At 38.8% G+C, this 25,243-nt stretch overlaps 1 protein-coding gene across 9 annotated transcripts in view; it reads right to left on the bottom strand.

The window, feature by feature from the left end:
• The window catches only part of LOC126059477 (graves disease carrier protein), a 281,521-nt gene that overhangs the window by 6,709 nt on the left and 249,569 nt on the right, over window positions 1–25,243 (bottom strand). For 6 of the 9 annotated variants that reach the window (XM_049855148.1, XM_049855150.1, XM_049855147.1 and 3 more), the window contains 10 exons: window positions 22,541–22,760; window positions 16,111–16,228; window positions 15,851–16,016; window positions 12,169–12,363; window positions 9,822–10,052; window positions 5,338–5,454; window positions 5,148–5,257; window positions 4,698–4,807; window positions 3,641–3,865; window positions 825–1,018 (listed from right to left, as the gene is read on the bottom strand). In XM_049855148.1, the coding sequence (XP_049711105.1) occupies window positions 825–1,018; window positions 3,641–3,865; window positions 4,698–4,807; window positions 5,148–5,257; window positions 5,338–5,454; window positions 9,822–10,052; window positions 12,169–12,363; window positions 15,851–16,016; window positions 16,111–16,228; window positions 22,541–22,760 (1,686 nt within the window). Of the gene's footprint in view, window positions 1–824; window positions 1,019–3,640; window positions 3,866–4,692; window positions 4,808–5,147; window positions 5,258–5,337; window positions 5,455–9,821; window positions 10,053–12,168; window positions 12,364–12,784; window positions 12,981–15,850; window positions 16,017–16,110; window positions 16,229–22,540; window positions 22,761–25,243 lie in introns of those variants that run through there. The other 3 variants (XM_049855153.1, XM_049855155.1, XM_049855154.1) reach the window with 3 other exon arrangements.

Raw genomic sequence — 25,243 nt, 5'->3', positions numbered from 1 at the left:
TAATGATGCTCTAAGTAATCTATAAGCGTTTTTTATTGCACCAGCTGCACTGGTCTCTTCCAAAGGGGTATGGAGCCCTCTCGGCTCCTGTGGCCTTGGTCTCTCTCCTTGTCTTTGTTCTCTTTAGAAATGTCCTTCAGCCTGGAGGACAGCAGCTAGGGAGGCTGCCTGGTGCTTTTGATCTGCAACTTTCTTTCCTGCTCCTTATCTCAGTCAGAGTGGACTTGGCAGGCCAGTTCCACTAACAGAGAGATTCTTATGTTTTTTTCAGCCCATTACAAACATACAAATTAGAGTCCAGATGTCAGACATGCATCTTTAGTTTAATGAGGAGTTTCTTGGGGTTGTTTTCTAACGTATAAGACCATCAGTGGGCTACGTGCTTAAAAACATTAGGTAATCCTTGCCAAAGTGATATATAAGCTCTGACATTAAAATTGCTCTTTGGGCCTCTATAGATGCAGACTGTGTTGCCGCTGGGTCCCTGGTGATGCACACATCTCCTGAATAAACTTTCTCACTCTTTCTAGCTTGGAGTACATTTCATTGGCTCAACTGTTCCAGGGCACAGACCCCCAACTGAGTAACAATGAGAAGGTAAGGGAGGACATGGAAGCAAGATTAAGGGAAACAGAACCGGAACGGAAATAATGAGAATGACAATATATTGTGAAAAACGTAGTCAATGTCACTGATTAATATATGCAGAAATTATTAAATTAGAATGTCATCTCCTGTGTAAACTTTCACCAAAAACACAATAAAACATTTTAAAAAAAAAAAAAAAAACACTATTTAAATTGAAAGCTTAAATGTCTGCTTACCTTGCTTCCCGGTTTAACACCAGGGGAGGGAGCTGCTGATGATCCCCTACCAATACGAATCTCCGTGAATAAAAGAGTGGCCCCAGACAAACTGGCTGGCTAATTTGAGAAGCTTCATCCACAATACAAAAATCAAAAATTTTACGGGAAAAAATTGGATGATTTATTCCCATACATGTTGTTGCAACTATAAGCTAAAAACCAATTTTAAAAAAATAGGTCAGTTACATAATACGTAAAAGAAATGTAATTTGTTTCCCCATTTTTGTAATTAAACGTTCAAAACAAAATTTTTTTTGTACCATAATAGGAATCTCCCAATATTATTTTAATTCTGAAATGCTGACAGCATGAAAACATTTTTCAAATAATTTTTTCCTTTACTAAGAATTGAAAAAGATCAAGTAAATTTTCCAGACACCCTGAAGAATGTTCACATTTGGATATTTCCAAATGGAAACCTGAAACATTCAAGAGATAATAAGTTAATTTTTTTTTTTAAGTCAAACAGGACTTCTCCTTTCAGGAAGATGGAAAAGATGTATTTTTCCCTTTTCCTCCAATAAAGTACAACTAAAAACTCTGGGAAGTTTATATAAAACAAACATAAGGAAATTCAGAAAAATGAAGAGATGGCAGACCAGCTAGGGACCTTGGAGCTCAAAGAACAAAGTGGTTTTGTGTTTTTTTTTTTTTTCCATTTCATACATCCCATACTTGGAGCTGAAGAAGCTGGCAAAACACCAACTGGCACAGACAAAAGAAGCTCCAACAAAAGCCAGCTCTCTCTTACCAAAGGACCAGGAAAGGGATAGCCCGGCAAGACAGAAAACCTTTACACAATAACCACTCTACTCCAGCCAAACACCACCAAAAAACAAAAACTGCAGCCCTGCCCCCACCCACGCCAGGAAAAGCCAATTGGGGAGCCTAGACTCCCACCCCCACAAGTCTGTAGCAAGGTGGTGTCAGAGAAGGCCAAGCAGACAGCCAGGACTTTCATCCCCACCAGCTCTGGTAAGGAGCCCCCCTCTCCTGTCCCATTTCATCAGTGGAGAACAGGTGAGGAGCCTGGACTTCATCAAAATGAAAAAATATTTGTTTTGCAAATGACCCTACAATGAGAATAAAAAGAAAACTACAGAGTGGGAGACAATATCTGCAAACCACGTTTTCAACAAAGGTCTAGTAACCAGAATATATAAAGAACTCTCAAAACTCAACAATAAAATAAAATCCAGTTAGAAAATGCGTAAAAGATTATGAACAGACATTTCACCAAATAGGATAAACAGATGGTAAATAAGCATATGAAAACATGATTAACCATTAGGAAAATGCAAGTTAAAACCACAGTATCACTACACACCTATCGGGATGGCTAAAACGAAACATAATGACCATACCAAATGCGGACAAGGATCACTCATACATCGCTGGTGGCAGTGTAAAATGGTAAAGCCGCTTTGGAAAACGGGCAGGCAGTTTCTTAAAAAACTAAATATAACAACAACCATATGACGCAGCAGCCGCACTCTGAGGCATTTACACCAAAGAAACAAAGACTTCTGTTTTGTAAAAATCTGTACATAAATGTTTATAGCAGCTTTATTCATAATAGCCAAAAACTGGCAACAATCCAGACATTCTTCAACAAGTGGACGGCTACACAAACTGTGGTACATCCATACCGTGGCATAGTACTTAGCAATAAAAAGGAATGAACTAGTGCCCACACAACAGTCCGAATGAATCTTCAGAGAATTACGCCAAGTGAAAAACACCAAGCCCAAAAGGTTACTTACTTCATTACTCCATTTATGTAACATTCTCAAAATGAAGCCATTACACAAATGGAGAACAGATTACTAGTTGCCAGGGTTAAGGAAGGGATTGGGCAGGAGAGGAGTGGGTGTGGCTGTAAAAGGGCAACATGAGGGTTCCCTGTGGTGATGGAACTAATGAGCAGCGTGGCTCTATCAATGTCAGGCTCCTGTGTGATACTGTACTATGGCTTTGCAAGATGTTACCATTGGCAAAGGGTACACAGGATCTCTGTAATATTTCCCACAACTGCGTGTGGGTCTACAACTATCTTAAGATAAAGTTTAACTAAAAAAAAAAAGTCAAGTTGTTAATAGGGAACCCAGGGTTAAGAAGGGAGAATGTTGCCATGTCGTGGGGTTGTTAACCAACGTCATAGAGCAATGTGTGCACTAACTACTTGATAAGAAACTAGTTTGTTCTGTAAACCTTCACCTAAAGTACAATTAAAAAAAAAAAGTCAACACTACATACATCTTAATTATTTCAAAATTTATCAATAATTGGTATAGATAAAAGAGCCAGAAGTATATTAGCATTAGATACAGGTATAATACTGGAATCGAAAGAACAGCCTATTAAATCTACTTTAAGTGATTTTTTTGAAGAAAAAAAAAAATCAGTTAAGACATCCCAGTAAAAATACAGACATTAAAAAATAAAAGTAGGTTCTATATAAAAACCCAAAAATACTAATCATAATACCATTGAAGTATAATTGCTTCTGATTCAAACTTAATAAAACATCCTGAACGTTAACAGTATTCTAGGTGATTTGAAACTAAAAGAGGGGAGCTCTGAATAATAAACCAGAAACCTAGTCTTAGTTCAGAGGCAAAAGTAAAGTATCAATTAATAAACTGGGCATGTGGTATATATAAATGAATATTTATAAATCTGGTCACTGTGAATGACTTCCCCAGAGCTCATTTCTCCCCTCCTTCTGGCTACAGAGAGTACTGTCGGTATTATTATACAATCATTGTACTTACTTGACTATCGTAGAGGGCTTCTAGAAGAGCTAAAGATTTAATGGACTTTGATCTGCAAACTTCCTCCTCTGTAAATTTCTGGATATCTGGATGAACCTTCTGAGTCTGACCCAAACGCAAAAATCCGACTTTAAACTTTGCTAACTTCAAAAGAATATTGTCAACTGCAGAGTGTGTATAGCTGGTCAACAAAACACTAAACCCACAGGCATAGAGAATTCTTACCTAATAATGGATAAGAAAAACAAAAAGGCATTACTTTTAATTTTGGATTATTTTTAATATGCTTATATTTTTCAAAAAGAATAGAAAATTTAATATTAAGCATATCTAAGAGCTGAGCCAAGTAACTTTTTTTTTTAAGATTATAAAGTCAAAATATTTTATAAAAACCACTTAGTATTATTATATGTTATAAATGATATATTGATCCCTGGGTGGTGCAAACGGTTTGCACTTCACTGGTAACTAAAAGGTGGCCGGTTCAAACCTACCCAGCGGCACCATGGAAGGAAAAGGCCTGGTGATCTGCTTCCATAAAAATTACAGCCAAGAAAACCCTATGGAGCAGTTCTACTGTGTAACGTGTGGGGTTACCATGAATCGAATTGATGGCACAAAACAACAATGATATGTTAATAATACACTAGTGATAATAAAAGTGAACAGATGTAAACTTTTAACAATGCCTGGCACAAAGTATCAATCAATTAATACTTGCCACCATCATTATGGTTATTCTAGGGCTGCTTAGGAATGTACTGACATGAAAAAAAAAGAATCCAGCAAAGATCAATTTTAACCACCTCTGTATAATTAAACATTTTTAAAAAGAAAACATAAAACGATACACACACCACCAACACAAAGAGATCTTAGAAAATTAATAACATGATTATTTGAGATGCAGCTTTACTATTTCTCAAGTCATTTAAAAAAGTTAATTTGAAACAAAGACATTTTGAGTATCAGCCTTTTTGATATCAAACATCATATCCTCTGAACCGAGAAACTGACGTAAATATTTAGTTTCTAAGCAAAAGAGTAATAACCTTACAAGAGTGCATATTGTAGTGGTTTTTCCTGTCCCCGGCATACCCACGATGAGTGTATAATCTTTTGAAAGAAGGACCTTTTTCATCGCTTGCCTCTGAGGTTTATTCAAACCTACATTTAAATTTAAAAGTAACAGAAAAAAAGACTGTTGAATTTCAATAAGCAAATTAACTATTCTATAAGAAAAGCAGTCTCTCTACAAGATGCATCCTTTAATACATCTTTTCAGAGTAAGAAAATGTTACGGTGACCCGAAAGGATACATTTAAACTACTTCCAAGGACTTTGTCTAAAAACTATAATTGCAAGTCTAATAGATTATTAAAACACTAGACTACAGTATAATTTAATATAAATACAGTATAATATTAAAATACTAGACTACAGTATAATTTAACATAAATAGAATCAAGAAAAATGAATGGAAATAGACATGCTGATAACAGCAGACCTTTTAGAATACGGGCAACTATATCTTTTGCATCATGTGGGAGAACAGAACTGAGGTATGATGTAAACTGAGGTTCACGAAAGTCAATGATTAAATCCCGAAGTTTTTTGCTGAAAAGAAAAATAAAATACTTTTAGTGACAGTCTTTAGAAAAGCAGGGTGAAATTCAAATCCATTCATTGTTACAAACCTGGCATGAGTGTTTTCCATCAATTTAGAAAGGTTTCCGAGTGGGGTATCTATATCACAATTCTTTTCTTCCTGGTCTAGTCTGAACAAAGTTGACTCGGGGAGTACCGACAGGTTCCTAGGATAGCAAATCAGACGACACATGAATGTTTTTCATTTAACGTAGTAAGTTGGTCTGTGGAAAAAATATGTTGCTATTTGCTAAAAGAGCAAATCGGCCAGAACGACTATTAAAACGGTTCTCAGGCCCCACTTCACACTTGGCAATCAAGGACAGCATGAGGCCCTAGACTGGCAGGAAAGGAGGAAGAGGGCACAAGGCACCAAGGTCACAGCAGTTAATAATCAGGAACCTGCAACATTTGCTGAAACTTCACTTGGTCTTGAAAACTCACCTGGACAAATCCTGAGCACATAGCTCCTCCCTCCTCCAGCCTGGAGTACAGCTCTTTACTGACGCCTTCTCCAACCCCTCTCTGCCCCTTAAGCCCTGGTGTTCCCTAGGGCCCCTTCCCTGGTCCAGTGTACTGCTCTTTCTAGTCTTTTTCCTTTTAGTCTCCTGACCTCATGTGGCTTTAAAATGCAAACCTACTTCTGCAGGCCTCACCTCACATTCTCCCACCTGGTTCCTCACCCAAGCTTCCAACTGGGATGTCCAGCAGGCAGCAAGACCTGGTTAAAAGTAAGGCTATGAGCAACCAAGGTGTCCATCAACGGATGAATGGGTAAATAAATTGTGGTATATTCACACAATGGAATACTACGCATCGATAAAGAACAGTGACGAATCTGTGAAACATTTCATAACATGGAGGAACCTGGAAGGCATTATGCTGAGCGAAATTAGTCAGAGGCAAAAGGACAAATATTGTATAAGACCACTACTACAAGATCTTGAGAAATAGTATAAACTGAGAAGAACACATACTTTTGTGGTTACGAAGGGGGGAGGGAGGGAGGGAGGGAGAGGGTTTTTTATTGATTAATCAGTAGATAAGAACTGCTTTAGGTGAAGGGAAAGACAACACTCAATACATGGAAGGTCAGCTCAATTGGACTGGACCAAAAGCAAAGAAGTTTCCGGGATAAAATGAATGCTTCAAAGGTCAGCGGAGCAAGGGCGGGGGTCTGGGGAACATGGTTTGAGGGGACTTCTAAGTCAACTGGCCAAATAATTCTATTATGAAAACATTCTGCATCCCACTTTGAAATGTGGCATCTGGGGTCTTAAATGTTAACAAACGGCCATCTAAGATGCATTAATTGGTCTCAACCCACCCGGAGCAAAGGAAAATGAAGAACACCAAGGTCACACGACAACTAAGAGCCCAAGAGACAGAAAGGGCCACATGAACCAGAGACCTACATCATCCTGAGACCAGAAGAACTAGTTGGTGCCTGGCCACAATCGATGACTGCCCTGACAGGGAGCACAACAGAGAACTCCTGAGGGAGCAGGAGATCAGTGGGATGCAGACCCCAAATTCTCATAAAAAGACCAGACTTAATGGTCTGACTGAGACTAGAGGAATCCCGGCGGCCATGCTCCCCAGACCTTCTGTTGGCACAGGACAGGAACCATCCCCGAAGACAACTCATCAGACATGAAAGGGACTGGTCAGCGGGTGGGAGAGAGATGCTGATAAAGAGTGAGCTAATTATATCAGGTGGACACTTGAGAGTGTGTTGGCAACTCTTCTCTGGAGGGGGGATGGGAGGATAGAGAGAGAGGGAAGCTGGCAAAATTGTCACGAAAGGAGAGACTGAAAGGGCTGACTCAATAGGGGGAGAGCAAGCGGGAGTACGGAGTAAGATGTATGTAAACTTATTTGTGACAGACTGATTGGATTTGTAAACGTTCACTTGAAGCTTAATAAAAGTTAATAAAAAAAAAAAAAAGTGAGGCTATGAAAGATCAACATATTCAAAACTGAACTCCTTGACTTGGCAGAACCTGATCGTCACTCTGTGGTCCTGAAGTCAGTTAACAGCACTTGTATCTACGATGCTGCCTTAGTCCTTCCTTCTCCCTGGCCCATTTCCCAGTCTGCACATGCAATCAGCAGCCAAATGCTGGCCAATCTGATTCCCTAAATATTTCTCAGAGTCATTCCGTCCTCTCTGCCAACACTACCCTGCCCTCTGTGGCCTCTTGCCTGGGCATCTAAACCAGCATCCTGGTTCCTCTGCTTTCAGGTTTGCCTCCATTAATAAACTCTCCACAATGCAGCTAAAGAAAAATACAAATCCAGTCAATATCACTCTTCTGTTTAAAACCCTTCAATGCATCCCAATAAAGTTAAAACTTCTTAACATGCTGTATTAGTGCCTTTATGATCCAACCTCTCTAATCACCCCAATTTCTATTTCATATTCCAAAAGCACTGAATTACCTTCATTTTCCTGAAGACTCCACGTCATCGTTCATCACCCCATATATTTCCTCTATGCCCTTCTCACAGGGCTTCACCAGGCTAACTTGTTAATCTACAGGATGAAGAGCCAGGATTACCTCTTTCAAAAAGCCTTCCCTGAACCCCCTAAAACTGGGTTAAATGCCACTCCTCTGTGTTCCCAACAATTCAAACTCTATCATATTAGATTGAAAATGTTGTTGTCGGGTGCCGTGAAGTCGGTTCCGATTCATAGCAACCCAATAGGACAGAGCAGAACTCCCCATGAGGTTTCCAAGGAGCAGCTGGTGGATTTGAACTGCCGAACTTTCGGTTAGCAGCCAAGCTCTTAACAACTATGCCACCAGAGCTCCATTGATTGAAAATATGTGCATGTACTTGCCCACAAGGCTATAAACTCTTCCTCAAGTGCTTACGTAGTACCTAATACATATCAAAACCCAGTGCCGTCAAGTCGATCCCGACTCATAGCGACCCTAATAAAAAAAAAATTACATAGTGGCCACTAAAATACTGCAGGGTCTGCAGGGAATTCTAGTAGATGACAGGAATATTATGGCTCATGCTCTCATATCATGAAACCCAGACCAGGGTTGGTTATGGCTCAGCTAGGATTACTGGTTGGTATGGGCACAAGCTTGGATGTTTCTTCATGGTTACCCAGAATTCACTGAGTCTGACCTCCGTCCTTTAAGAAATGGTGAGGCATGGTCACCCTTCACTGCAAGTCAGGCTGGGAAAAGAGAACCCAGCTGCACATGCAGAGAGGCAAATATGGATAATGGTCTCTGCCGCAGATTTTCATACCAACTATTCAAATGTTTACTTCATATTTAAATTAATTGGTGTTTACTGAGAAAAGTATACTTTATATGACAACTATGAACGGAAAAAATATTTTCTTAAAAAAAAAGCAACGAAATGGTGAGTGCTTAGAGTGCTAAGGTGAAATGAGCCTTACAGCTAACACAGGATATCTATCCTGCCTACTATACATGTGGCTCTGAGAATTAGACAAGGTTATATACAAATTAGCACTACGGGACATAATGTACTAAAGTTCAGCAATCTGGTGGTTCCTCAAAATGTTAAACACAGAGTTACCACATAACCCACCAATTCCTAAGTAAAAAACAAAGGGAAACGAAAACATGTCCACATACAAATTTGTACACGAATGTTCGTAGCAACATTATTCATAATAGCCCAAGGGTAGAAACTACCCAAATGTCCATCAGCTGGTAAATGGATAAGCAAAATGTGGTATATCCACAAAATGGAATATTATTCAGCAGAAAAAAAGGAGTGAAGTACTGATACATGCTACAACATGGATGAACCTTGAAAACACTATGCTGAGTGAAAGAAGCCAGACATAAAAGGTCACAAACCGTGTTATTCCATTTCTATGAAATATCCAAATTAAGAAAAATGAGAGACAGGAAATAGATTAGTGGTTGCCAGGAGATGGAGGCACAGGGGATGGGGAGTGACTGACTGAAGGGGTATGGGGCTTCATTTAGGAATGAGGAAAATGTCTTGGAACAAGATTGAGGTGAAGGCTGCACAACACTGTGAATGTACTCAACATCACTGAACTAACTGTATGCTCTAAAATGGTGGGTGTAAACTTTAGGTTGTGTGAATTTTACCTCAATTAAAAAAAAAAAAAAAGGAATGAAGTACTAATACATGCTACAACACGGAGATTAACCTCAAAAACGGTATGCTAACTGAAAAAAGCCAGTCAAAAAAGACCACATATTGTATGATTCCATTTATATTAGATACTCAGAATAGGCAAATCTATAGAGAAAGAAAGTAGATTAGTGGTTGCCTAGGCTTGGGAGACGTGGATGGAAACGGGGTGGGGGGTGGGTGACTGCCAACGGACACGGGGCTTCTTTCTGGGGTGACGAAAGTGTTCTAAAACGGGTTGTGGTGACAACTGCACAACTTTGTGAATATACTAAAAACCATTGACTCGAACACTTAAAATCGATCAAATGCATGGCATATGAACTACAGATCAATAAAGCTGTTACCAAAAAAGAGGTAAATGTTTTATTACCTGTCTAACAAACAGGTTACTGTTGTCGTGTTAATCTTCTTCACATATCCCCTGGACACAGCAAAGAGTGTTCTCTCTTCTCCACTTAAGATAATTCTGTCACCTGCCATCAGATTTGTGATGGGCATGGCACCATTTTTACGTTGGAAACTATGTAAATATTGTCCATCACATACTGTCTTAACATGGCCTGCTCTAATCAGGCTTCCAATGCAGTTGCCACTCTCCTCCCTACGAAAAAGAAAGAGAGAGAAACTTTGAGTTACATCACATATTGTATTTGCATTTTCCCATGATTTACTTTTTCATCTGACCCCTGGGAACTCTACTGCTAATAATGACTCTGTTATTTTTACAGTTCTCACAATCTACACAAAAGTGTTAGAAATGCTAAGCGAACATTCTCCCATTAGCAATTAAAATCATCTCCCAAAAAAAGACTTCTAGACCTGTGCAATTCCTGCTGCAGCCTCCCAGGTGGGGACCTCTGAACAAGGTGTTTACTTTTACAGCACTTTAATCCACCAACAATGGCTCTACCACCTATGTTGGTACACACAACATCACAGAAGATACACCATGATAATCTGTTCCTGTACCTGATGTGAAAAAAATTAATAACCAATTTCCTTCATGTTTACAAGAGGATTTATCATTGTTATTAAAACAATGGCAAACAACAGCTATGGAAAACAGTCTGGCGGTTCCTCAAAAAGTTAAACATAGAGTTGCCATATGAGCCAGCAATTCCAAGCCTAGCTATCTACTCAAGAGACTTGAAGTAGGAACTCAGATAGATCCTTGTACGTCAATGTTCACTGCAACATTATTCACGATGGCCAAAAGGCAGGAAAACCCAAGTATCCGTCAATAGATGAGTGGATAAACAAAATGTGGTTTATCTATACACTGGCATATTTTTCAGCCATAAAAAGGAAAGAAATTCTAACACAACACAGATGAACTTTGAAAACATTATGTTGAGTGAAACAAGCCAGAAGCAAAAGGACAAATATTATATGATTCCACTTACGTGAAATATCCAGAATAGGCAAATGTATAGAGACAGAAAGTAGATTAGAGGTGACCAAGAGCTGAGGAAAGGGGAGGAGGGGAGGGTTACTGCAAAATAGGTAAGGTTCTATTTGGGGTGAGGAAAAAGATCTGGAAATAGTTGGTAGTGATGGTTGCACAACACTGGGAAAGTAAGTAATGCCACTGAATTGTACACTTAAAAATGGCTAAAATGGCAAATTTTATAATTATTTTACTGTAATAAAGTAAACATGTTAAAAATAATAGCAAACAAATTAGTGATTCCATTGTTTCTAAAAAATAATTATCACATATTTACAACCTGCCAAGCACTACTATTAAACACCACACAACTCCAGAGGCTTGCTGGCGTGGATACTTCACACATTCGCTGTAGTTCTGCAGTCTATACAACCGTGACAGTCGTACAGTCAATACAGTCATGTAAACTTTCTCCACTGTAATCCTTCCTTGTCTTAAAGTCTAACATGTAGGAAATAATCCAACTATTCCTAAAGTCATATTATCATCAACATTCATTCTGGAAAGAAAGAAATGGAACTCCAGAAACTAAATTTGGCATAAACAAAAATACTACGTGAAGGCACACAAAATCACAATTTTAAAACATGCAAAAAATGGATTTAATTAAGAAAACAAGATGTACCTACTTTAGAAACTTTGAATGTGTATCACAGCTTATTGAATATAAACTTTTTAAATACTAGTATTTAAAAAACTATGTAAAAAAAAAGCCTCATTAATTTTCACTCTATCAATATGCAACAATTCAACTTAAGACAAACTCATGTTTCTACTGCTATCACTTATAAAATACAAATAATCTTTTCAATAAAATTTCATGATGCATATTAAACCTACAGAAAATAATTAACAATGATTCTAGCATACAGTATATGTAGAAACCATGTCCAACCTAGAAACAGTTCATTGACAGGCACCTGGAGTCATGAATATATGAAATAGTAAGTCTTTAACATGCTAAAACTTGTTGCCATCAAGCTGATTCCAACTCATTGCAACCCCACGTGTTACAACAGTAGAACTGAGCTCCACAGGGTTTTCTTGACAGTAATCTTTACGGGCGCACATCGCCAGACCTTTTTTGTGCAGTGCTCCTGGGTGGGTTTAAATCACCAACTTTTCGATTAATAGACAAACTCAAACCGTTTACACCACCCAGGGACCTTTTTACCATGCTATGAAACCTATGTTTGTCATGAATTACAAATGCCAACCCACAAGCTAACCTGAATTACTGAAGTTTTACTGTGTAAAGTAGACCACTTACATTTCAGAAGCAGGTATTAGCCATATATTTTGGTGATTCTTTCGGCTATCCTTTGAATATGTTTCCAAGGTTAACATTAGACACCAAAGGCTGAAATACTCTAAGTGTGCGAGCTTCAGATGCTGGGTTTCCTCTGTTATTTTGGGCAGCATGCCAATGGGGACTGAATTGCCATCCATCTGCTGTTCAACTGCTCTGAATATAAAACTCCAAGTTAGGGACATGTGTGGAAACACTTCAATGGCTGGCAATGAAATGAGGTATTTCTAAAATAAGTACACACACATGATGATCATAACTCATAACCACAGCCCCTAATTTTAAAAGTTCCGTCAACATTTTACAAGTCAGTGGTTTAAAAAAAAACACCACCAGAGGAATTGAATGGTGCTTTATTTTGCCTTCAATGACTATGCCCCAAACAACAACTGGTATACCCTAGTCTCCATTCCTATTGACAAAAAGTTTTGGCTTTTTCTACAACGGCATTTCTCAAAATCACAATATTTGTACTGCTAGCTCTCTACCATAAAAAGTCAATATGCCCCAGATAAGTAAAGCATTACTGGAAAAGAAGAACAAGTGGGAGGCCTCACTCTACCTGATTTTAGAACCTATTATACCGCCACAGTAGTCAAAACAGCCTGGTACTGGTACAACAACAGATACATAGACCAATGGAACAAAAGTGAGAATCCAGACATAAATCCATCCACATACGAGCAGTTGATATTTGACAAAAGTCCCAAAGCAGTTAAATGGGAAAAACACAGTCTTTTTAACAAATGGTGCTGGCATAACTGGATATCCATCTGCAAAAAAATCAAACAAGACCCATGCCTCATTCCATGCACAAAAACAAGATCAAAATGGATTAAAGACCTAAATATAAAATCTAAAATGATAAAGATCATAGAAGAAAAAATAGGGACAAGGTTAGGAGCCCTAATACATGGCATAAACAGTATACAAAACATTACTAACAGTGCAGAACAAAAACTAGATAACTGGGAGCTCCTAAAAATCAAACACCTATGCTCATCCAAAGACTTCACTAAAAAAGTAAAAAGATTACCTACAGACTGGGAAAAAGTTTTCAGCTATGACATTTCCAATCAGCGCCTGATCTCTAAAATCTACAAGATACTGTAAAAACTCAACTACAAAAAGACAACCCAATTAAAAAATGGGCAAAAGATATGAACAGTCACTTCACTAAAGAAGACATTCAGGTAGCTAACAGATACATGCGGAAATGCTCACAATTATTAGTCATTCAAAAAAAACTCAACTCACTGCCACTGACTCATTAGCCGTTAGAGAAATGCAAATCAAAACTACAATGAGATTCCATCTCACTCTAACAAGGCTGGCATTAATCCAAAAAACACAAAATAATAAATGTTGGAGAGGTTGTGGAGAGATGGGAACACTTATACACTGCTGGTGGGAATGTAAAATAGTACAACCACTATGGAAATCGATTTGGCGATTCCTTAAAAAGCTAGAAATACAACAACCATAAGATCCAGCAATCCTACTCCTTGGAATATATCCTGGAGAAATAAGAGCCTTTACACGAACAGATATATGCACACCCATGTTCTCTGCAGCACTGTTTACAATAGCAAAAACATGGAAGCAACCAAGGTGTCCATCAACAGATGAATGGATAAATAAATTATGGTATATTCACACAATGGAATACTACACATCGATAAAGAACAGTGAGGAATCTGTGAAACATTTCATAACCTGGAGGAATCTGGAAGGCATTATGCTGAGGGAAATTAGTCAGTTCCAAAAGGACAAATATTGTGTAAGACCACTATTACAAGAACTCGAGAAATAGTTTGAACAGAGAAGAAAATATTCTTTGATGGTAACGAGAGGGGGGAGAGAGGGAGGGTGGGAGAGGGGCATTCACTAATGAGATAGTAGATAAGAACTACTTTAGGTGAAGGGAAAGACAACACACAATACAGGCAAGGTCAGCACAACTGGACTAAACCAAAAGCAAAGAAGTTTCCTGAATAAACAGAATGCTTCAAAGGCCAGAGTAGCAGGGGCGGGGATTTGGGGACCATGGTTTCAGGGGACATCTAAGTCAACTGGCATAATAAAATCTACTAAGAAAACATTCTGCATCCCACCTTGGAGAGTGGCATCTGGGGTCTTAAACACCAGCAACTGTCCATCCAAGATGCATCAATTGGTCTCAACCCACCTGGACCAAAGGAGAATGAAGAACACCAAGGACACAAGGTAATTACAAGCCCAAGAAACAGAAAGGGCCATGTAAACCAGAGACTACATCAGCCTGAGACTAGAAGAACTAGATGGTACAACTGTTGACTGCCCTGACAGGGAACACAACAGAGAACCCCTGAGGGAGCAGGGGAGCAGTGGGATACAGACCCCAAGATCTCGTAAAAAGACCAGACTTAATGGTCTGACTGAGACTAGAAGGACCCCGGTGGTCATGGCTCCCAGACCTTTTGTTGGCCCAGGACAAGAATCATTCCCCAAGTCAACTCTTCAGACAGGGATTGGACTAGACAATGGGATGAAGAGGGATGCTAGTGAGGAGTGAGCTTCTTGGATCAGGTGGACACTTGAAACTTGGCATCTCCTGCCTGGAGGGGAGATGAGAGGGTAGATGGGGTTAGAAGCTGGCAGAATGGACAGGAAAAGAGAGAGTGGAGGGAGGGAGCGGGCTGTCTCATTGGGGAGAGCAACTGGGAATAAGTAGCAAGGTGTATATAAGTTTTTGTGTGAGAGACTGCCTTGATTTGTAAACTTTCACTTAAAGCACAATTAAAAAAAAAAGTCAATATGAAGAATCGTGGAGTATTACTTTTGTTTAATCATAAGGTAAAACACTTTTATATAAAACACTGAGAGTAAAAAAAAAAAAAGATTTCAAAGAAATGCACTTGTCCTACAGGCCCAGGCTTCTAGGAAGTCACAGCCCTCAGACATTAAGTGCTCCTTTGGTACAATATTTTTAAAAGTACTTCATGTGAATTTTCAGATTGATTAGAACTTTGGTTTTGATTTTATCTTGTTTCCTAGTCTGTACTCACATTTACTTTTTTGTGTCCTTCAGAAATTTCACTGGTCTATGAAGGTATAAATACATCTGACTGATCATATGACAGCTAATATACTCTCCACATATAGAAAAATTGCCCTATATAAGCAGACATGCCCACTGGATCATATCACACTGTTTCACCTGGAAGAACCAACTTCTCTGTATTTAATTAAAAAGGCCTGAAATTAAAATAGCAACTAAAAAATGTAAGACTTCTTGACGTAATATTTAAGAAAACTTGTTTTCACAATGTCTATACTACATCTTTTAAAGATAATTCCATAAGTCCTAAAACAATTTTGTTTCCCTAAAGGCTCTACGCAGCAAGATTAAAATACCCACTTTTGAAAAAAGTTTTAAAAGTACTCTATTATTCTCCAAGGAAATGAACTTATTAGAAAGTAGGAATTAACTGTGCTTTCCCTTTTCCTTTCCCTTCATTTTAGAAATTGTACACACGAAATTTAAAATAAAAAAATAAGTAATATGAAGTCATCAATACCAGACCAGCCAACAATGTTAAATCATTCTAAGCCGAGTTCACACCCAACATGAAGTAAGGGTTTTGGAAGACAATGCATTTACCTGCTGAAAAGAGCACAGTTGTTCATTTGTGAACAATATTTACAGGTCTGATAGTCCTCAATTATTTGTGGCAAAGGAGCAAGCTGTGTCTTCTCCTTTCTAGTATCAGATTTGCTGATACGGTGAAACAAAGAGAATGCCATCTGGTTTCTTAGCTTTAATAATTCTATGGAAATAAAAAGGATGTAAGTACGTATCAGCAAAAGTTGGAGATGAAGAAAAAAAAACAGAGAAGTGAAACTGAAAGACAACAGCTCAACCTCTTTTATCTAGATGTTTGGCAGGCACGGGATACATCTGGCCAGTCTTGAGGTAGAGGAGCAAGCCAGCCTCAGGATCAGGTCTCCTTTCCTGGCTCAGCAGTGTGTACAGAACGACCTGCAAAAAAATCGTACATTTTGTAAAATAAAACCATAACTTTCTATATTTTCCTAAATTGTCTTGCAACCAACATATACTGTAATTTTAAAATGAAAAGGTCAAGTAAGCTGTTTCCATTTTGAAAATAACATGAGTTGAATTAGTAAACGTAACACATGCTCAATGTTAAATATTTAACTTCCACAAAACAAAGTTAATACTTCTCAGTTTTGCTTAGACAATAAAGAAATATTTAGAATTTTTTCTTAGACAATAAGGAAATATTTAGATTGCCAATAAATTAAAAGAAGAAATAAATCAAACTATGTTTTTCATTTTGAAGCTAACAGTATTTAGACACCATTTTCCCTATTTAAAATAAGTGAACTAAAATGTCACAAACTTATGCCAATATGCTTTAGAGAAAGTAAGTATATTCCATACTTCAGAGGAGAGTAAGAACCCTTGAGGCTAATGGCCAAGGAAGAAACTACTTGGACCAAGCAGGGTGGGAGGCATTTCTTGCGAGTGAGTCAAGATGCTGAGGTGGTACAGCTTAGCATTGCCAGGGGTCAGTGAGGAAGGTAATTTAGCCAGGGCATAGTAGGCTGCACTGATCCATAAACAAGACTAGTGAGAGCAAGGCAAGAATGTTCTGATGATAACTTACAAGAGCCTTGGAGGCACACTAAGAAGCTTGGACTTCACCGTGCGGAAATGGGAAGTAATTGTTGAGCATGTGAAAGCTTCATCTGGACATTGTACGTATAATCAACTGACAGGAGAAGAGGTGGGAAGAACAGGTAAGGAGTTACTGCGACAGTCTGGATGAGCTATCAAGATCTAGAACTAGACTGAGGTTAGGGAGAGTGGAAAGAAACGGCTGAATCTTGGATAGGAAGAACCACCAGGACCTACAAATAACAATTTGGATTTTATCTTCTCTATGAAGGGGAAAAGTTTTCAAACCAGAAAGGATAGAAGAGGTATGATTAAAATAGAAGTAAATGGCAAGAGGTTCAAGTACAGTATCTGCTTTTTAAAAATAAGTTCAAACTGGCAAAATTGTCACAAAAGGAGAGACTGGAAGGAGGGAGCAGGCTGACTCATTAGGGGGAGAGTAAGTGGGAGTATGGAGTAAGGTGTATATAAGCTTATATGTGACAGACTGACTTGATTTGTAAACTTTCACTTAAAGCACAATAAAAATTATTAAAAAATAAATAAGCTCAAGTTTCCAGGTTCAAACAAGTTATAACCCAGAATAATAAAATATTTTGCTATGATGATCACGAATCGACATATAGGATATCTTTTAAAATGAAAGTTTCCAAATGTAGGAGAGGCTGCGGAGAGATTAGAACTCTTATACACTGCGGGTGGGACTGTAAAATGGTACAACTACTTTGGAAATCTAACTGGTGTTTTCTTTAAAAGTTAGAAATAGAACTACCATACAACCCGGAAATCCCACTCCTCGGAATATACCCTAGAGAAATAAGAGCCTTTACACGAACAGATATATATGCACACCCATGTTTATTGCAGCTCTGTTTACAATAGCAAAAAGACAGAAGCAACCAAGGTGTCCATCAATGGATGAATGGGTAAATAAATTATGGTATATTCACACAATGGAATACTACGCATCAATAAAGAATAGTGACGAATCTGTGAAACGTTTCATAACATGGAGGAACCTTGAAGGCATTATGCTGAGTGAAATTAATCAGAGGCAAAAGGACAAATATTGTATAAGACCACTATTATAAGATCTTGAGAAATAGTATAAACTGAGAAGAACACAATTCTTTTGTGGGTACGAGGCGGGGAGGGAGGGAGGGTGGGAGAGGGTTATTTACTGATTAGTTAGTAGATAAGAACTACTTTAGGTGAAGGGAAGGACAATACTCAATCGATACACGGAAGGTCAGCTCAACTGAACTGGACCAAAAGCAAAGAAGTTTCCGGGATAAACTGAATGCTTCGAAGGTCAGCGGAGCAAGGGCGGGGTTTGGGGACTATGGCTTAAGGGAACTTCTAAGTCAATTGGCAAAATAATTCTATTATGAAAACATTCTGCATCCCACTTTGAAGTGTGGTATCTGAGGTCTTAAATGCTAACAAGTGGCCATCTAAGATGCATCAATTGGTCTCAATCCACATGAATCAAAAGAGAATGAAGAACACCAAGGTCACACGATAACTATGAGCCCAAGAGACAGAAAAGGGCCACATGAACCAGAGACTTACATCATCCTGAGACCAGAAGAACTAGATGGTGCCCGGCCACAACCCATGACTGCCCTGACAGGGAGCACAACAGAGAACCCCTGAGGGAGCAAGAGAACACTGGGATGCAGACACCAAATTCTCATAAAAAGACTTAATGGTCTGACTGAGACTAGAAGAATCCTGGCAGTCATGGTCCCCAAACCTTCTGTTGGCCCAGGACAGGAACTATTCCCGAAAACAACTCATCAGACATGGAAGGGACTGGACAATGGGTTGGAGAGAGATGCCAATGAAGAGTGAGCTACTTGTATCAGGTGGACACTTGAGACTGTTGGCATCTCCTGTCTGGAGGGGAGACAGGAGGGTAGAGAGGGTTAGAAACTGGCAAAACCATCACGAAAGGAGAGACTGGAAGGAGGGAGCGGGCTGACTCATTAGGGGGAGAGTATGGAGTACGGAGTAAGGTGTATATAAGCTTATATGTGACAGCCTGACTTGATTTGTAAACTTTCGTTTAAAGCACAATAAAAATTATTTTTAAAAAAATGAAAGTTTCCAGATATAATAATAATAATGAATGCTCAATATGAGAAATAAATAAAAGTAGATAAAAGAAAAAATCAGTAAGCTTACCTCCCAAGATATATCTTTAGTTAACATTTTGGTTTATTTTTTCCAATCTTTTCTACAATTTTATTTCCATTTTAATACATAGTTAAAATTATCACATATATACAATTTGTACCTTGCTTGAATTAATAACATTTTAATAAAACATTTCATATTCCAATAAATACAGAACTAAACACTCAAATGCTTGTCACTGATGCCATAGTTACTGTGACAAATAAATGAGACTAACCCTACAGAGTTTGTTGTTTCTTCAACAACATGAAGTATCATTAAATACGTTAGGTTTATGCAGTGTTCTTCAGAGAAACCGTGTAAGACAAGTTAGAAATACTCCATCAGAGAACGAAGAAAACCAAAGACACGAGGAAAATACTAGCCCCAAGGAACCAAGGAACATATGAACCAGAGACTCCATCAACCTCACACCAGAAGACTAGATGGTACCCACTACCACCAACGACCGCCCTGACAGGGATCACAACGGACAGTCCCAGACAGAGCTGGAGAAAAATGCAGAACAGCATTCAAATTCACGTAAAAAAAAAAGACTTACTGGTCTGACAGAGACGGGAGCAACCTCCAAAACAACGGCTCCCAAAAGCTCTCCTAGACCATTCCTGAAGCCCACTTTTCAGATAAAGATTAGAAAGGCATATAAAACTAAAAATAACTCATGGGAGGAACGTGCTTCTTAGTGCAATCAAATATATACCAGACCAAATGGGCAGCTCCTGTCCAAAAGCAGGACGAGAAGACAGGAAGAGACAGGAACTGGACGACTGGACACAGGGAACTGGGGTAGAAAGGGGGAGCATGCTGTCACATTGTGGGGAATGCAACCAATGTCACAAAATAATATATGTATAAACCTTTGAATGAGAAATTAATTAATTAATTAATTAATCACCTAAAACACACACACACACACAAAATAGCCCTATCAGTTCATGAAAAACCTGTAGCGACATGAGCAAGACATTTAGCTGGAGTGACATGTAACTAATGACAAGCTGATTTGTTTTCTAAGAGATCTCTAAGACTAAAATATTAAATGTTTTATAAGGATCGAGGCTTTAAATCATAAAGTTCTACAATACCAAGCTAGTAATAATAATTAACATGCATAAGTATGTCAAAAACTGTAATATTTCTATTTTCTAAGCTATATTTAAAATGTACTGGTTAATTTACACAATGCACAAAGTGTTATCTGTAGCATCAATACTAATTATATCTATAAACTCATCACTAAGTGCCTGAGACAGGTTTACACATAACAAAAATAAGTTTGATTTTTATTCTTCTGCTCATATCAAAAAGAGTGGTGCTTTTATAACTAGCAAATGTGATAGAAATATAGAAGAAATCCCAATATATAAATTTTGCAAACAAAAAATACATTTCCAGATGCCTCAATGTTCTAAGACATTTATAGAAATACTTGCGCTAACCTAAAATGTCTACAAAGTAAAATGGGGAAACATTCACTCCAAAATTTGGTATTGAATTAAGCCTGATATCCTAAATCCGTCTGCATACATAAGATTCATACGAAGGGCCACTGTGTCAATATGTGAGTCTACGAAGCATGTTTTAGGAGGTGGTCTTATAAGCACCCTACTTGTGGTCCCTTATGCAGCATAGGTACCAAAAACCAAACCAAACCTGTTTCCATCAAGTCAATTCCAACACATAGCGAGTGACCCTATAAAAAGGACGGAATAAAACCACTACATACGATTTCCAAGGAGCAGCTCGTATATTCGAACTGCTGACCTTTTGGGTAGCAGCGGAGCTCTTAATCACTGAGCTACCTGGGCTCCACAGTGTAGGTACCAAATAAAAATTAACTTAATTAAAGTGAACTTATAAACCACTGGGTAGAGCCTTGGGGCTAACAGTGCTTTCATGCTGTTTTTTTCATCCACGGGAACTGAGGCAGAAGGAAGAGATACATAGGGCTCTGCTTCTGGGACTAGTAAGAAGAAAAATATCTCTTTTTAAGAATTTGAAATGAAATCCTCTTACTATTACCACAAAAAGCAGTTTGGGTTCAATTTTACAATATTATTATAGTTCCAACTATATTACAACCTATGTTTTTGTGAGCTGTGTGGGGTATCCCAGCTCCATATAGTATTTTTCTTTTGGGAAAATACGTTTCAAATGCCAAATTACTGACATACGAACGAACTTTTGGAAGAAAATCCATTAAGAAAATAAAGATCTTCCTTAATTGAAACTAGTTTATAACTTAAGCATTTCTGTATTATCAAGGTGAAAAATTCAGACGTTGTTAGAGGGGAAGCCTCTAATTGCTTAGATTTGCTAAATCACTATATTAAATAAATTTAAAGGACAGCAAAAGGTTGTTGTATGTAGCAAAGAGAAGGAGAATGAACTAAAAAGATTAAAAAAATAAATAAACTTGGAACATAATGGTAAGACACAGTTCTATATTTTATCTCAGATAAAAATGAATATAACCAGGTTCCCAGACCCACCCAGTGCTGTCAAGTCGATTCCGACTCATAGCGACCCTATAGGTCAGGGTAGAACTGCCCCACAGAGTTTCCAAGGAGCGCCTGGCGGATTCAAACTGCCGACCCTTTAGAGGTCTGAAATAAAAGAAAGGATTTACACCAGTGTTTCCTAAAGTGTCCCTAGTAAATGTTACATGAGAAAATGGCTAATGGTAAATTAGGTTTAGGAAACACTGGATTAAGCACAGCTAAAAAAAAAAAATTTTTTTTTTTTTTTTTAAGATTTCTGAGAACCTTTAATATGTTAATATGCATTGTGAAATCTCCACATATACTTGGCTTCCCCAACTTATATGATCAAGAATTTTTTTTTTCCTTCCCTTTTTTTTTTTGTGGAGCTGTTAATACTGGTGGAAACCCTGGTGGCATAGTGGTTAAGTGCTACAGCTGCTAACCAAAGGGTCAGCAGTTCGAATCCGCCACGTGCTCCTTGGAAACTCTATGGGGCGGTTCTCCTCTGTCCTACAGGGTCGTTATGAGTCGGAATCGACTCGACAGCACTGGGGTTTGGGTTGATACTGGTAGTTTGGCAGCATACACCTATATTACTTTACCAAAAGCCAAACCTGTTGCCATCGAGTCAATTTCAACTCACAGTGACCCTATAGGACACAGCAGAACTGCCTCATAGGGTTTCCAAGGAGCAGCTAGTGGAATCAAACTGCTGACCTTTTGGTTAGCAGCCATAGCTCACCGTAGCTCTTAACCACTGCGCCACCAGGGCTCCTATATTACTTTACTGGAGAAAAATTTCTACTGTGGTATATAAACATTACAAACTGAATACTCTACAGGTATTAAAAATTAAAAAGTAGTATATAAAACTCAAATAAAAATGGCCTGAATTCAACCAAAATATATAAAGCAGAGTACATCTTTACATATATTAAACATTCCATGTTCTCATAAATGTTTATACCTGACTACGGTGTTCAATGGAATTTGATTCTTTGCCAGTTTTAAGTTCCAATGGCATTATCTTGTATTTCATTTCACATCCTCGATGTATTTTCACACCAACTGTAACATCTATTTTGCCCTTCAATCCAAACCTCGGGGACCAAATGCTTTCCTCAATATCAGTTGATTTTATGACTTCAATATTACACGTTGAATTATTCTTGCTATCATCACTTGGCCTAAAAACATAAAATGAAATAAAAAGCTTGTTAATCAAAAAACTTAGCTTATTTCCTATGTGTTGGCATTGACTCTATACTACACACAGAGAATGTGGGTGTAGAAAATAATCTAGAAGTAATTCTCAAAGTGTGGTCCTTGAACTTGGGAAGTTGTTATAAATGCAAATTCTCAGGTCTACTCCAGGCATATCCAATCAGAAAGTCTATAGGTACAGCCCAGAAATCTGTTTAACAATCTTCCCAAGTGGCTCTGAGGCTTCCTCTGGCTTGAGAACCACTGTTCTATAGGCTGAGTCATGTCATTTACTTTTTTCCTTAATATTTATCATCTGTCCCTTTCAGTTCATTTCTACTACAATTTTCCTAACTTGGGCCTTTGTTTGCTCAGGTTTAGATACTACAGTAGTCTCGCTACTCAGACTACTGGAGCCTCAATACCAATCTAGGTATCCTGGTATGCTATTATTACAGGTTAACATGTAATGGCTTGCATGCGGTCCCTATGTAGCAAGGGGTGTGTTCCTTCATGAACACCACAGTAAGTGGCGTAAGAATGAGCTGTCTTTCCCCACCATCTATGCAGGGTGGGGTTTGTCCTTGCAGTGTGATTGATTACTTTTGTGTGGCCTTTCTAGCCATGGTCTTATAACTCCCACCCAGGTGATTGGGTGGAACTCTGTGATAGGATAATAGTGGCCCACAAAGGGGACTGGTCAGTTTTGCCTTAAAAGACAGCCAATTCCCGAGCAGAGAGGAAAATCCTACCACCACCAAAGAAGAACAGCCAGGAGCAGAAAGTGTGTCCTTTGAACTGGGATCCCTGTGCTGAGAAGCTCCTGGAAGCAGAAGACCAAGACAGAGAGAGAGAGAGAGAGCTGTAACCCTGAAAATAGTGAGAAGTGGTGGTAGGAGAGACCTGGCAGCAGAGACCCAGTAGCAAGTGACGGCGCGGTGGGCCCACGGAGAGAGAAACCTGAATGCCTTTTGGGAGAAGCCTATGGCTAGGGAGAAGCATGCCTTAGAGCACAGTTCGGAAGAGGCTGCCTGATAGAACAACTGTATCCTGAGTGTTCGAGAGCCTGAATTGTAACGGTTACTTCCCTAGTAAAGCCCGTAATTGTGAATATGGTCTGTGAGTTCTGTGTGGCCATTGCAATGAATTACAGAACCCAGCAGAGAAGCAAAGAGTGCTGTGCGAGGAATGGGTGGTATCAGAATTGGTAAAGATGGCAGAGAGAGGAGGCTTCTCTGACCTCTAAATCATGGGAGTCAGCCTTGTGCTATTGATCTTGGTTTCCCTTCCCCCTTGTGGGGCTGAAGGAGGTCAGACATTGCCCCAAGCTGTTTTTACAGTCATCCAACACTTCACCCCCACGCCCTCCTGTGGTCACCTCTGAAGGAGCTCATGTGCCATTCCTACACCTCCCCCATCGTTTTTTTCACTTAATTGATAAAGGAATCTATCTCTGTCAGTAATAATATTTAAAACTAAGTACTCAACATGGTTTTTTATGTAATAAAGGAGGTTCTAACTTCAAGAACTTAACTGTTAAATAAGCCACAAACACAGGAAGGAGAAAAACGAGAGTAAATCAATGTTGAAGGAATTAGAAGAAATTAGCTTTTAAAGAAGTGTAGGAAGAGAAGTGTAAGGGGCTTTAAAAACTATTTAATACTTACATATATAAATCTTTTGTGCAAAACTTCCAATGACCTCCCATCTAATCTTAACAGCCGGCAAATTCCTGACATGGCTTACCAGGGCCCCCCAGAGCCACTGCTCTCCCACCTCACTCTGCTCCAGCCACAGTGGCCTCCCTGGCCTGCCACAGACACTGCAGGTGTGCTCCACCCACAAAGCTGCCACCCTTCTGCTTGCCCTCCTGGAATGCTCTTCCTCAAGAGAGCTATATTGCTCACTCCTTCATTTACTCAGGGTTCTGCTCAAACATCACCTATTACAGAGGTCTTCATACCCATTCTACAGAAGTAATACACGCCGGCACCACTACTACTCTCCTTTCTGTCTTACCCTCTGTATTGTTCTCTACCGTATTTACCACAACCTGGGTACTCTAGTGTTTACCTGTTTAGTGGTATGAAAGCTCCATGAAGTCAGAGGCTTTGGTTGTTGTTTTTTTCAACTACTCCAATCCCAGCACCTAGAACATTACTTGGCATATGCTAAAACCAAAAAAAAAAAATCCAAACCCGTTGCTGTTATGTCGATTTCAACTCATAGCGACCCTATACGACAGAATAGAATTGCCCCATAGGGTTTCCAAGGAATGACTGGTGGATCTGAACTGCCGACCTTTAGGTTAGCAGTCATAGCTCTTAACCACTGCATCACCAGGGCTCCATACTAGGTACCCAATAAATATTTGCTGAGTGGATGAATAATTGAAAAGAAAAAAAGTATTACCTATAAATTTAAATCAATGCTGTGCTAAGAAAAAAATACTTGAAAAATAAACCAA

Source organism: Elephas maximus, chromosome 16 (assembly GCF_024166365.1).
Source record: "Elephas maximus indicus isolate mEleMax1 chromosome 16, mEleMax1 primary haplotype, whole genome shotgun sequence".
Classification (NCBI taxonomy): Eukaryota; Metazoa; Chordata; class Mammalia; order Proboscidea; family Elephantidae; genus Elephas; species Elephas maximus.
The sequence above is the reverse complement of the archived record's forward strand: the minus strand, read 5'-3'. Positions and strand labels throughout refer to the sequence as shown.